Source organism: Hibiscus syriacus, unplaced genomic scaffold (assembly GCF_006381635.1).
Source record: "Hibiscus syriacus cultivar Baekdansim isolate YM2019G1 unplaced genomic scaffold, ASM638163v2 tig00110551_pilon, whole genome shotgun sequence".
In the NCBI taxonomy this organism is placed as follows: Eukaryota; Viridiplantae; Streptophyta; class Magnoliopsida; order Malvales; family Malvaceae; genus Hibiscus; species Hibiscus syriacus.
Genome location: NW_024062778.1, coordinates 840,948 through 856,224, shown reverse-complemented (window position 1 = coordinate 856,224; position 15,277 = coordinate 840,948). Strand labels below are relative to the sequence as shown.

At 31.5% G+C, this 15,277-nt stretch overlaps 1 protein-coding gene across 1 annotated transcript; it reads right to left on the bottom strand.

Annotated features, from left to right (window-relative positions):
* Positions 1-4,484: 4,484 nt before the first annotated feature.
* Positions 4,485-5,691, bottom strand: LOC120131259 (agamous-like MADS-box protein AGL28). Its single transcript, XM_039148290.1, has 2 exons — positions 5,310-5,691; positions 4,485-5,206 (listed from the first exon to the last, which is right to left on the bottom strand). The coding sequence occupies exons 1-2, from the start codon at positions 5,689-5,691 to the stop codon at positions 4,485-4,487; spliced, it is 1,104 nt and encodes a 367-aa protein (XP_039004221.1).
* Between the last annotated feature and the right edge of the window lie 9,586 nt (positions 5,692-15,277).

The window sequence follows — 15,277 nt, the reverse complement described above, 5'->3', positions numbered from 1 at the left end:
TAATTTCCAGCATGTAATTTCAAATATGTTCATTTTGGTCCTAAATATATGGTTTATTACCTTTCTAGTGCTTGTAATGTATGATTCTTGTATTATATGTTCTGTTATTTGTTCAATTTGTTGTTGTGACATTAAAATTTACAGTTTTATTATTTAGTCATATACTTGTATAATACGAATTGTATGTGTTGTGAATCTTGTCCATGTATAAAATATATATTGATATCATGAAACATAAATATTCATGTAATTTGTGGCATATAGGTTTAAGATTTCATTTGAATTAATTTGCATGGTACCCTCACAAGCATTTCTTGATTCGATCAAAATAATTTAGCTAAAGGATTATTCGTTTATTTTTAGATTAAGGGAAGTGATTGTCTTTAAAGAATAAGAGGTCACTTTCAATATTCTTAAAATAAAAGGGTATCCTACCAAGTGAAACTAATAAAATTGATTACATTAAAATTTGGGATTGAGAAAAATATTATGTTTTTTAATTAAATTCACAGAGAAAATATTATTAGATCGGATGAAATAGTAATATTTCTTTATTTCGATTGGAATAATAGATGACTGCTTAAAGGCATGAGAGGTCATTTCTTCTCGATTGTAAATAATTAAATATTATTGTTTTCCCTCTTAAAATTCAAAGATTATGTTTTAAAAAGAAAATCTTAAATTTAATTTTCTTTATTTTATTGTTATTTATGCACTTGAATTTTGAATTAATAATGAACTTTAGAATGGAATTGTAATAATTCTTTATTTCAATTGGAGTAGAATTGACTGCTTTAAGGCATGAGAGTCGATTCTTCTCGATAGAAAATAATTAAATATTATTTTTCGTCTTAAAATTCAAAGAATAATATTTGTATGATATCTTAAATTAAATTAAACTCGAATTTTTAAATTTCATTTCAAAGACAACTAATTAATCGACTAGGTATCGATTTAGGGTGTTGTGGAGGTGTTAATCCTTCCCCTACGCGTAACTGACTCTCGAACTCAAATTTTTGGTAACACATATCATAAATTTGTTGTTTTAATTAAAAATAATATTTTTATTAAAATGACAAATATGTTTTTGGGTTCTCAATCTCACCCTAATTAAAGATTGTGGGAGACTCCTCGAACCATATTTATTTTTTAAAAGATTACCAAATTATTCGAGACGAAATATTTAAAAATCCATTTTAAAAATTAAATTTGTTTTTTTAGAAAACATCATTTCATCAACAACATTAGGTTAACTTAATGTAGGAACTGAATTTCCTTCATATCTTGCTGATTGACTTCCCTCAGTTGGTAGCTGTGGAGAGTTAAAAGTAGGAGATGTGAATGAAATGGAATTCTCACCCAAATTAGATATTTCATGTACAAATAATGATAAATACATCAATTAATATATTAGCAAACAAATAAAAACTATGTTGGACATTCATTTCTCCTAAACTTAAATCAAAAGTTGTAACTAATGTATACAAAAAATGATCAAAAATGGTAATTAATAGTCACAATAACTTAACTACTTAAGTGATGCTAAATTGCAAATGTTAATCATATCTTAGTAAACAAATTAAAACTGTATTGGTCAATTCTCCTAAACTTCAATTTTTTAAATGAAAAAGGTGATAATCATTGACTTGTCATACTTACAGAGAAATTAAACTTCACTCAATTTACAAAGCAATTCGGTATTTACAATCACATGAAGTTTAACTTGTTAAGGGAGTTTAAGTGTTGAACTTATTAATTTTTTTTAGCCTACTGTTTAGACAACTCTCTTTCTCTCGCAAGAGTATTTTTCTGGAATTGTAATGCTTAAAACTCATATACATTGGGAACGGAAATGCACAAATAGTATAATTAAGTACTTACTGTTTTATAATCTTTACTCTTTGATTAGTTTGGTAGAACCAATTAGTTAGTTTAAGAACAAAAGTTACAATAGGCTAATCGATGACTTCATGCTTTTAAACTTTAATTAGTAAACTAAACAAGTATTATAATATTAAATTAAAAGAAAAGCACGAAAATAAGATGAAAAATTGTTCTCCGAAATCTATAGTGGTTTATATGTTTGATAAATAGCTTATTTTTACATATAAAAAATCAACAAAGCCAAAAATCATGTAAGATACTTACCTTACTAAAAATTGAATTTCTTCTACTTTTAAGTTTTGATTGGCTTGTTGTCGGTTACTGGGTATTGACTCTAGAAGAAGAACCGATGAAAGTGTGAAAAATGATTGAGGTTTTTTTATGGTTGAGAATGAATTAAAATAGTAAAATTTAATCTTGAACAGGAAATGGGTAATAATTTGTGAGAAAGGAATTAGGTAAGAGTTTCGGATTGTTTGCACATACAATCCTGGATCGAGTAGATAAAATTACAAAGGGAAACTAAAAAATTATAAAAATAAATAAAATATTACATTAAGTACTCGGGTCGGTAGGATATTTTTAACTCTAAACCCGACTGGGACCCAAAACCGAATATTTTAATTTAAAACCCGACCCGAATCTATTTTTTTTATAAAAAAACTCGACCAGATCGAATCGGGTCGGATCGGATCGGAACCCGTCAGGTTTAGGTCTCATGCCCATCCCTATACATGGTCCAATGTATCAATACCTAGACCAAGTTATCAATAGAAAGAGACCTCCCAGACTCTATAAATACCTTCCTAAATAGTAAAGTTCGACATTTCACAACCCTCAACTCTCTAAATCGCCGTTCATAATCTTTTTATTTTTTAAAAAAAAAACTAATTTTATTATTCCTTTAAGTGTCAACTCTAAAAAAAAAGACAAAAAATAGAGTTCTTTGAGCCTACTAATAGGTTTTTAATGTTCTTTTACATAGCATATCAATATTATATTGATCCACAATCGTTTGGAGGCGAGAATAAGGGATTTACGTTCATTATTCTCAATATAAACTCCTCATTTTTGGTAAGCAAGTTTAGATATCGATATCATTATGTAATTTTTGGACGATTTGATTGATTGATTTCTTTTTATTGTATGGCATGTTTTAGGGTTATGGATTTAAAAAAAATTTTGATAACTTTTATATGAGAGTATTATTTTAATATTAATGTAATGAACCTCTTTACTTTTTTTTGTAATATTATGCTATTAATTTAGGATTTGAGCCTAATTTTGATACTAAATATCTCTTATTGAAATAGTATAGTAATTAATTGACAATTAGCATGCCTTAATTTTGATAATAAATTTTAATTGACAATCTTAATTAAATTATATAGATATAAATAATTAATTTAATAATAATAATAATAATGGTATTAAATGATATTTTCTTGAAATCTTCAAATTGAATCAGGCAAATTATTCTAGATTTGTTACCTTATTAAATAATTGACAAATTAGCATGCCTTAACTTTGGTAATAAATCTTAATTGAGGATATTAATTAGGAAATTTAAATAATATAGATTTAAATAATCAATTTAATAATTATATGGTATTAAAGAATATTTCTTTAAAATCTTGAATTGAATAATACTAATTATTATGGATTTGCTACCTTCTTTATTAAAATTATATAGTAGTATTAATAAAAATAATAATAAAATTAATAAAAACACTTCTTTAAACACCTTTAATGGAATATTTTTTACTCGATTTTTTTTCATATTATTAATGAGTTATAATAATAATTTTAATTTAATAGTAATAAAAATAACAATATACCAGCAATAGTTTTATAATGAGTAAAAACAATTGATTTGATAATTAATTAAAATTTTGTTATTTCAAATTATATTATCTTTACTATTTGTTCGGTAGTGATTCATGTTGAACTTCATTGATATTTTGCAAGCTTCTTTTAGGGCTCAAAATTCAAATCTATGGGTAAACCTCCTGACTTGGATCTAGTTTTTTTCTCCTTAGATTAATTTCCTACTTATTGTTATCATCAGAGAGATGAAGAATTCTAATTTACCTATATTAAATTAAATTAATATAATAATATATAAAATAATAAATAATAATAATTTATTTTGCAAATGAACATTTACCGTTAATATTTAGTATTAATCTAAAGGAAATTTAGTTGTTTTGTTGTCTCCAACCAAAAGAGAATAAATTAATCTGATATTGTCAAAAATAATATGGACAGTTTTTGTGTATGATGAATAAATAAATTTATATTTATATTAGTCTAAATGATAATGATAGTATCCATATATTTTTCAAAGAAAAAATTGAGGACAAGAATATTATATTTTATTGAATCATAAATTTGCTGAAATCAAGTTAAATAAAAGAAAAATAAAATTAATAACAATATAAAAAATGACAATCTCACCATGAAAAAAAAACTAATTAATTAAGTCATATTCAAGAATATGACTACTTACTATGGATAAATCAACATGACAAATATTTTTTTAGCAAATAAATGGAATTCCAGGGAGAAAAGTTGGTGTGCTAGTTTATGTCATCAAATGGTCACATTTCACCACTGCTTGTTGGGACGCCACGATTAGTTTTAGGGGAACCACTTCCCACTGGTCCCAATGGGTAATGTCCTGGCCCCATATCATGACCCCCGAAAAGGTTGAAATAATCACCTTCGGTCATATCTGCATCAACCATAGGGGTGTTTAAAGTTCCGAATGGGGGTAAACCTAAATCAGCAACATCAACACTTGAGGAAACATCTCCAAAAGGATGCCTTGGCGACACATGTTCTGCAGCAGTTGAGGACCCACCACCAAGAGGATATCTTGTTGGCACCTGTTCTGCAGTAGTAGTTGAGGAGCCGCCACCAAAAGGATATCTTGGCGACACTTCTTCTGCAGCAGCACTTGAGGATCCATTACCATAAGGATGCCTTGGCAGCACCTGTTCTGCAGCAGCACTTGAGCTACCACCAATTGAAGGTCCTAACAGCCCCAAGTCAGCATGAGAAACATTTAAGCTTCCAGGTGCAACATATGTGTTATATTGAGTTGTGCCCATGTCACTCCACAGGTTGCTGCTACTAGCTCCAACTATGAACTCATTGGAGTTCATAAGGTTGTGGAACCAATCGTCCCAAGACAAAGGCTCAACAACTTCCCTCTCATTACCCCCAACGCCTGCACTGGAACTGCCAATTTCATAATCTGCAGTTGGAGTAGGTTCTTGAGGTGGTGGTTGTAAAGGAACATCTCCCTCGGAGGGCCCAACTAATGTGTAGGGAACTTGTTTATAATACTCACTTCGTTTTCTTAGGTTTGTTCCTTGTTTCCCCGAACCAAATCAATGCATCTAGTTCATTCAAGTTAAAACCATCCATCATCTTTCCTCGATGCATTTGATGCATAAACTGTCCTACCTCTTCTTCCTTATTCTTTATATTGAGCTTTATAAGCTGATCTTGCACCTTAGAAAGCATTTCTTTCACGTGTGTCTCCATGTTTATCGTTTTTTTCGTGCGTTCCAGCTCTGGAACAAGATGAAACTTTTCAATAAGTTGTTTCACCTCATCGGGTGAAGGCCACGCCATTGGCTCCTGTTCCCCCGGGTTGTACATGAGAAGACAAGCATCTATGCCACATAGAGTGGTCAGCTCCTTGACCTTTTTGACCAACCCTAGCCTTCGTTTCTTGAGGCTAGCTCGACGGATAGTGTTGTTGGTAATCCAAGCGAGCTTAACCTTGTTTCTTGTCATTTCTATTTGTAGACTTAAATATTTTATTTGATTGGAAAGCAATTAGCAAAACTGTTTTTAGTAAAGGGTGAAAAAGAGATTAAGGTTGAATGAAAACAATTTTCAATGACCCTTTTATATAGTGAGTAAGGTGACATAAACCTTTGATGACTAGAATAATGCATATCCCTTTTAGGTAAATAAAAAATAAATGATGGTTGTTTGGATAATCCAATTTACTCATTATGGCAAGTAATTCATTACTATTATAGTAATAAATCTATACTAGATTTAACACAATTGTTTGTTCTTTTTTAATTCACTACTATTATAGTAATAAATCTGTTCTAAATTTAACACAATTGTGTGTTTTTATTTAACAAATATTTTAATTTAATGAATTTGGATTAAACGAAAGTATTTTTGGAAAAAAAAACTATTTTTTATTATTTTATCAGTTTTTATTATGTTCTATTTTTAAATAAATGTCTTTTAAACATCATCGATATGTAAAAGAAAAGTTATTAAAGAACTTGTAAATAAACGCTCTTTAAGCATAGTTAGTGAGATGAAAAATTCTAATTCACATATATAAAATGAAATTAATATAAAATATTATTTTTAAATCTTTTCTAAGAAAACTGCTAGACTTAATATTTAATATTAATATTTTCTCTCAACATCATTTTTCAAAATGAAACTTAGCCGTTTAGTTGCAAATTATCCTAGTGTTGTCAAAATTAGTATGGAGAACTTCTTGTTTACTAAGATGTATAAATAAAATGATATTCTTTTAAGAGTTAATTGCATCCTATGTCCTTAAACTATAACTCTCATTTTAAATTGGTTGTTAAACTTTTGAATATTCTAATTTCATCATCGAACTATGACTCTCAATTTAAATCATTAATTAAACTTTTGAACATTTTAATTTCATCCCTAAACTATAACAATCTTTCTAAACTAGTCCTTAAACTTTTAAATATTCCAATTTTATCCCCAAATTCATCCAAACATGTAATAAGTTTCGACCATATTTTAACCTAGATTTTGTTTTTTCAAACATATAATAATATAACTTGGCCTAACGATTTTATTAACAAGGGATGTGATTAGTATATGCATATGCTTGGGATGAAATTGGATTGTTCAAAAAGTTTGGGGACTAATTTAGAATGAATGTCATAGTTTAGGGATGAAAATGAAATCCTCAAAAGTTTGAGGATTAATTTAGAATGATAGTCATAATTTGGGGATCAAAATGGAACATTTAAAAATTTAAGGACCGATTTAAAACTCAGAGTCACACGTTGAGGACATGTGATGCAATTATGATGTGATCCAATTCAGCATCAAAAATGGACTTGCATCTCTAACCTTTCTCAATAATCTAAGGGGGATTTTCTTTAACTTAATCTTTCTTTATACCATAGTTATGATAATAGCTTACGTACATTATATTTATAGTTATGATGATGATATTATGAATTTATGAAGTTATTATTATGAACCACATATTTACATAATTATATCTTTAAATACTTAGCTTATATTATGCTTTCTTTTGTAGGTACATGTTCGGCCACATGATGGGAGCTGACTTAAAGCTAGAATTGGAGTCATTAAGCTAAAGAAACTTGACTAGGACAACTCCGGGACAGCTCAAGAACATTTTGAGATAAAGTTTCCAACTGACCTCTGAGCTCATAGCTGACTTGAGCTAGACTTTTGAGCTAGCTAGAGACATCATTTCAACTAGAGAGTTGCACCATCATCTTCACCACACAGAGCACTACATATATGGTTTAGGTCGAATTTTGTGAATTCGTACCTTTTCGCGAAGAGTTTTCCAATCCGAGAAGTGCCCTTTCACAAGGAGCTGTCCTAAGACTCATCTTCATGTATTTCATCTATGGCCAGGTCATCTTCAGCTCAAACACATGGGAAATAGCTCAAATGATGAAAGGATGCTTCACACAAATGTGCCCTTTCATAATTAGTTGATGCCCCATTGATGCCATGTCACCAAGATACAAGATGGAAGCCAAGTCACACCTAGTTGCTGCTCAACTTCACGCCAAGGAGAAGCCACACCATAAGCACCCTATGTCGCCCATGTGAGTGTTTCATGACCAGCCCACACATGTCTATGCATGTGGATAAAATGGGTGCCAAAATGAAGAGGGTTCTCTCCATTCGGTCAAACCATCATCTTGCTTCAAGTTGGCGTCAAGATGAAGAGACAAGGGAACCATTCGGCCAAAGATATCTCCCTTCATCCAAGCATCATCTATTTTCGTTTTAAGACATGTATCTAGCCGAATAGACTCCTAATTATTCGGCCAAACCTATGCAAGCCTATAAATAGGCTTTGGCATTTCATTTGTAACTCAACCCTTTGATAATTAAAAACTCTTTGTGAGATCTTTCTCTCTTCAAGTTCTTTTTAGAACTATATCGATTAAGCAAGCTTTCATAGTTTTTGGCGTCAAACCCCTTTCATTAATACTTTTGGTTCCTAGTTTATATAACTAGTGGGTCAAAGTCCTTTCATACCATCCCTTATAAGACTTATAAGAAACATGTCTTTGCTCCTTTATAGCATTGGTTCCTTCTTAGTTTTATAAGATACTACCTAAACATCACCATCTTCCATCACCATTTTCACGCCTATAACATCACCATCTTCTATCACAATTTCACGCCTATATAACCACCAATCCCTTACAATCTATTCATCATTCAATCATACTTCAATGATCATCAATGCATTCGTCCATCAACATTATTTGGAGGCCGAATTCATCAATTCTTGAAGGATTCTTCTATAATACTTCCGCAGCCATCTTTGATAACATTTCTTTCTATTTCAATTCTTTCCATTTTATTTCCTTTCTTAATTATCCATTTATTTAACAACTTATTATTCTTTGTGCAGATTACTTCCAATTCAATGAGTAGCATTGGTGTCTCTCCTAGATCGGGAAATAATAAGGTTGACAACTTCTCCATTATTGAAGAAGCCTGGTTAGCCTTACATCAAGCGGTAACAGAACTTTGGTGGATTGACAATCAAGTGATGCAACAAAAGCAACAAAAAGAAAAAGAAAAAAGAAAAAGAAAAAGAGAAAGAAAAGACTCTTACAACAAATTTGGAGTGCAAAAGAAAGAAAAAGAAAAACAGAAATTCAAAGAAAGAAGCAAGTTGCAAATTACACTCAAGAGAAGCACAATACAATCTGCCCCAACAACAAACTAGAAGGAGGTATCCTTATTGTTTCTTGTAAAGGAAGATAGTAAGTGTTGCAACTTGAGTTGTAAGTTATCTTTAATTTCTTACTATTTCATTTCTTTATTCTTTCATCTTTTCTTACTTCATTACCATATCTTTTTCTTAACCTTTTCTATACTACCCTTGTCATAACCATTTTTATTCCTAACCATTCTAAACCGACGCACAATCTAAAGAGACTTGCTCAATCTTGAGTTAGTTCTTAAAAAGGACCCACAAGAGAGAATCGAGCTGAAAAAGGCATAAGAGAGGGTAAGATCATAAGGAGGATCCAAAAAAGCCAAGACATATATCCCCTAGTGCAAACAAGAGTGTGAGTGGAGTGCAATCTGAAATTTTCTTTGGAGTGATCAAGTGAGGTTTTGTGAGTGTGCTGGTAAGGTTTTTAATTTATTTTACTAACCATGTGTCAAAGCCCCAGAGAAAATACAGAACACCAAACTTACAAATATAGGCACTCATTAGCGAAATGATGAGAATGTTTCGTGAAGAGTTTGACGTTCTTCATGAAAAGATAGATCAACGCCAGGATCTACCACCAGGACGTAATAATGAAGCCCATAGAAGACAACAACAACCACCACCTCCAGAAGAAGATGTTCAAGAAAATTTAGACGATGGAGAACAAGCAACATTCCAAGGCCTTAGGCGTGCCATTGTTGATGACAACTTGAGCAATATTAAGATCAAATTCCTCAATTCCAAGGAAAGCCTGATCCTGAAGCCTACCTTGAATGGGAAAGAAAAGTGGAACACGTTTTTAGTTGCCACAACTATTCCAAAATGAAAAAAGTAAGATTGGCAGCCATGGAGTTCATAGACTATGCTTTAATATGGTGGGATCAACTTACCCTTAATCGAAGAAGGAATGGAGAAAGACCAGTCTCAACTTGGCTTGAAATGAAAGGTATTATGCGAAAACGATTCATTCCTGTTCACTATCACCGTGACTTGTTTCAAAAGTTATAGAATCTTAAACAAGGCCATAGGAGTGTGGAGGACTATTACAAAGAGATGGAAGTGGCAATGATCCGAGTCAACATTGAGGAGGATCGTGAAGCAACTATGGCGAGATTCTTGTCGGACTTAATCTCGAAATTGCCAATTCCTTGGAATTGTATCATTACATCGAAATGGATAAGATGGTGCAAATGGCAATGAAAATTGAAAGGCAACTAAAGAGGAGACATACATCTCGCAATATTGTACCCACATCATCCAAATGGAGTCCAAACAACATCAAGAAGCCTACTCCTCCTCCTGACAAAGAACAAGTCGAATTTTCAAAGAATCAGCAAGTAAACAAAGACTTCAACCGAGGAAAGCAAACTACTGAACGTTCAAGAGATATTAGATGCTTTAAATGTCTTGGGAGGGGCCACGTATCTACACAATGCCCTAACCGGAACACCATGCTTTTACTTTGAAATGGTGAAATAGAATCTGAATCAGAGTAAGAACAAGAGGCACCTATTGAAGTCAATGAAGAAATCACTCTTGCAGATCCCATTGATCAAGGAGAAGCTTTGGTAATTAAAAGAAGTTTGAATGTTCAAGTCTCGGAAGATAATGCACATCGAGAAAACATTTTTCATACCCGATGCCATGTGAATAAAAAGGTATGTTTTGTTATTATAGATGGTGGAAGTTGTACTAACGTGGCCAGTACAATAATGGTGGAAAAGCTTGGTTTGAAAACAATGAAGCACCCGAAGCCATATAAGTTGCAGTGGCTAAATGAACGAGGAGAACTCAATGTTAGCAAACAGGTGTTAGTTCCTTTTTCCATTAGCAAATACAAATATGAGATTATGTGTGATGTTGTCCCTATGCACGCTAGCCATCTACTTCTTGGAAGGCCATGGCAATACGATAAAAGGTCTATTCATGATTGCTTTACCAATCAATACTCGTTCAGCCATAAAGGGAAGAAGATTATCCTTACTCCTTTAATGCCTAAACAAGTCCATAATGATCAAGCCAAAATGAAGCAAAGTGTTGAGGCTATAAGGAAAGGAAAAACAACAACCATGGAGGAAACTGATCCGAGAACTAGTGCTTATTCTTCAAAGTGCTAGATTCGAGAATGTCTATTGACAGAATGCAAGGTTAAAGATGATTATTCTAACTTTGAACATGCAGAATGTTTCTTTAACTTGCAGGATGTACCAAGAGACGCAATTTGACAAAAGGAAGGGTTAGAAGACGTGACCTTTGGAAATCCAATAGACATATCCATTGAGCAGGAAAATGACACAAATTTTCATTTAACGAACGTGTCTTTGGAAGAACCAATGGACGTGAACCATGAGGATTCAATGATCATGCCTATTGGAGTATTAAGAGACATCACTTTTGGGAAATCAAGGGACCTAAACGTTCAAAGAAAAATTACATGGACATATCTCACTCAAGAACCTATTAAAGGGATCCCAATTTCTGACGTAACAACAACTATGGAATGGAGGAACATTGAAAAGAAACCAACCTTCGATTTGAGGAAAATCGCTTTGAAGAAGGGGGGATGATGTGATCCAATTCAGCATCAAAAATGGACTTGCATCTCCAACCTTTCTCAATAATCTAGGGGGATTTTCTTTAACTTAATCTTTCTTTATACCATAGTTATGATAATAGCTTACGTACATTATATTTATAGTTATGATGATGATATTATGAATGTATGAAGTTATTATTATGAACCACATATTTACATAATTATATCTTTAAATACTTAGCTTATATTATGCTTTCTTTTGTAGGTACATGTTCGGCTCATTCAGCTAAAGAAACTTGACCAGGACAACTCCAGACAACTCAAGAACATTTTGAGATAAAGTTGCCAACTGACCTCTGAGCTCATAGCTGACTTGAGCTGGACTTTTGAGCTAGCTAGAGACCTCATTTCAGTTGGAGAGTACACCATCATCTTCACCATACAGAGCACTACAAATATGGTTTAGGTCAAATTTTGTGATTCGTACCTTTTCGCGAAGAGTTGCCAATCCGAAAAGTGCCCTTTCACAAGGAGTTGTCCTAAGACTCATCTTCATGTATTTCATCTATGGCTAGCTCATCTTCAGCTCAAACACATGGGAAGTAGCTCAAATGATGAAAGAATGCTTCACACAAATGTGCCCTTTCATAATTAGTTGCTGCCCCATTGATGCCATGTCACCAAGATACAATATGGAAGCCAAGTCACACCTAGTTGCTGCTCAACTTCACGCCAAGGAGAAGCCACACCATAAGCACCCTATGCCGTCCATGTGAGTGTATCATGACCAGCCCACACATGTCTATGCATGTGGATGAAATGGGTGCCAAAATAAAGAGGGTTCTCTCATTCGGCCAAACTATCATCTTGCTTCAAGTTGGCGTCAAGATGAAGAGACAAGGGAACCATTCGGCCAAAGACATCTCCCTTCATCCAAGCATCATCTATTTTTGTTTTAAGACATTTATCTAGCCGAATAGACACCTAATTATTCGGCCAAACCTATGCAAGACTATAAATAGGCTTTGGCATTTCATTTGTAACTCAACCCTTTGATAATTAAAAACTCTTTGTGAGATATTTCTCTCTTCAAGTTCTTTTTAGAACTATATCGATTAAGCAAGCTTTCATAGTTTTTGGCGTCAAACCCTTTCATTGATACTTCTGGTTCTAGTTTATATAACTAGTGGGTCAAAGTCCTTTCATACCATCCCTTATAAGACTTATAAGAAACGTGTCTTTGCTCCTTTATAGCATTGGTTCCTTCTTAGTTTTATAAGATACTACCTAAACATCACCATCTTCCATCACCATTTTCACGCCTATAACATCACCATCTTCTATCACCATTTCACGCCTATATAACCACCAATCCTTACCATCTATTCATCATTCAATCATCCTTCAATCATCATCAAGGCATTCGTCCATCAACATTTTTTGGAGGCCGAATTCATCAATTCTTGAAGGATTCTTCTACAATACTTCCGTATCCATCTTTGATAACATTTCTTTCCATTTCAATTCTTTCATTTCTATTTCCTTTCTTAATTATCCATTTATTTAACAACTTCTTATTCTTTGTGCACATTACTTCCAATTCAACGAGTAGCATTTGGTGTGTCTCTTAGATCGGAAATAACAAGGTTGCAACTTCTCCATTATTGAAGAAGCCTAGTTAGCCTTACATCAAATTAACTCTTCTTTCAAATATATATTAGTTTCAATGATAGTATCCATATGATTTTTAAAAAAATTGAGGAAAATAACATTATATTTTTTTAATTAATCAAATATATCCGATCTATTGATCGACTAATCCATGTCGGGTATTGCAGAGGCAAGAGCGACCCTCCTAACCCAATTTACTCTATTCGCAAACGTTAGGATTCAAACTCCTGACCTTACTTAAGGGTCCGAGTGCCTCAACCCACTAAACCAACTAGTTGTTAGTTATAACATTATATTTTTTAAATCATAGCATAAGTGAAAAGAATTGAACAAAAGACAAATAAAACTAAAAACAGAACAAAAAATGACTACCAATGAAAAAATTAATTATTTAAGTTATACTCAAGAATAAGAAAACTTACTGTGGAATAAAAGCAGTGTGCTTGCTGAACTTTGGGGTGTTAGACAGGGTTTGATTCTGGCGAAGTCCTTAGACGCAACTGACATCATAATTTGATATGGATTCGAAATAGGCGGTTGACGTGCTGAACGGGGAACAAACTGAGGATCACCCAAGCCACGTTGTAGTTAGTTATTGTACAAAATTTAAGAAATATGGGTTGATCAGAGAGACACGACACATTTGGAGAGAATGCAGCAGATGCGTGGATTCGCTAGCCACGATGGCCTTCAACGAGACCAACGATCTTACTATCTATTCGATTCCTTCGAATAAGATGTTACCTTTGCTACAGGTAGATGCTAAAGGAGAGGGAATACTAAGGATGTAAACGGCCGATTTCTTAACTTCTGTACCCAAAAAAAAAGACTTACTGTGGATAAATCAACCTCACACAAATAAATTTTTGTAGCAAAGAAATCGAATTTCATAGAGAAAAGTTGGTGGGAAAGTTTCTATCATGGTCCCATTTCAGACTACAAGAAATTTCGATTGTTTCAACAAAATTATTTATCATTAAAAGTATTAAATTTGTCACGATATATTTATTTTGACAATTTTATTTGTTATCATGTTTGTTAGAATAACATTGTCTGTAAAGTATATTGTGACAAAATTGTGTTCGTTACCATTGTATAGTATTTATTGTAACAATGAATTTTCGTTACAATAATTAACTTATTAAAATAAAATATTTGTCATAATTAATTAACTATTTCGTCACGAGAAATATATTTTTGTCATAACTAACTTATATTTAAATATAAATTGTTTTTGTGACGAAAATACATAAGCCAACAAAATTATTTTGTCACAGTTGCTATTTCGTCACTAAATGTAAGTTACAGAGACAAAATATTTGTTAAAATAAAAGTAATTATTTAATCACAAAAAGTAAATTACGTCACAATTAATTTAATTTATAACATCAAAAAAAGTTTTGTGACAAAAATACATATTACAACAAAATTTATTTTCTCACTATTTTTATTTCGTCACTAAATATTTTTTATAACCTTTTACTGTGACTAAATAATTTGTTACAATTTGTTATTGTGAAAGAATATTATTTGTCAAAAAATTTTATAATGAGAAATTAATATTTGTTATAAATTGTTATTTTGATTAAATAAATTTGTCACAATTTTTTATTTTGACAAAATATTATGATGAAATAAATTTGACATAACTTTTTACTTTGATTAAATTTAACGTGTTATTATGATTAAATCATTTTGTTACAATTTGTTATTGTAAAAGAATATTACTTGTCACAATTTTTTATATTGAGAAATTAATATTTGTTATAAATTATTATTTTGATTAAATAAATTTGTCAAAATTTTTTATTTTGACTAAATAATTTTTACATAATTTTTTATTTTAACTAAATTTAATTTGTTTTTTTGCCTAAATAAATTATCATAATTTTTTGATGTTACAAAATAACATTTTATTTAAATTTGTTATTACAACTAAAATAATTTGTTATGATAACAGATCCAATTAGTATATCACTATTGTATTGAAATATTAAACACGAAATCTTGGAACTGAAAAATCAAACAAGTTTATATATATATATATATATATATAGAAATGATAAGGCAACACTATCCGAATCAAAAACAACAATCAAAATTTATATTACAAAAATACAAAACTAAAGTTCATAAACCATATAAGT

Bases quoted from the DNA above. Each gene is read 5' to 3' on its own strand.
- LOC120131259 (XM_039148290.1), bottom strand. From the start codon at position 5,691: ATGACAAGAAACAAGGTTAAGCTCGCTTGGATTACCAACAACACTATC. The intron at 5,207-5,309 runs GTTTTAACTTGA...CCTACACATTAG, and splicing joins TCGAGGAAAGATGATGGATG to TTGGGCCCTCCGAGGGAGAT.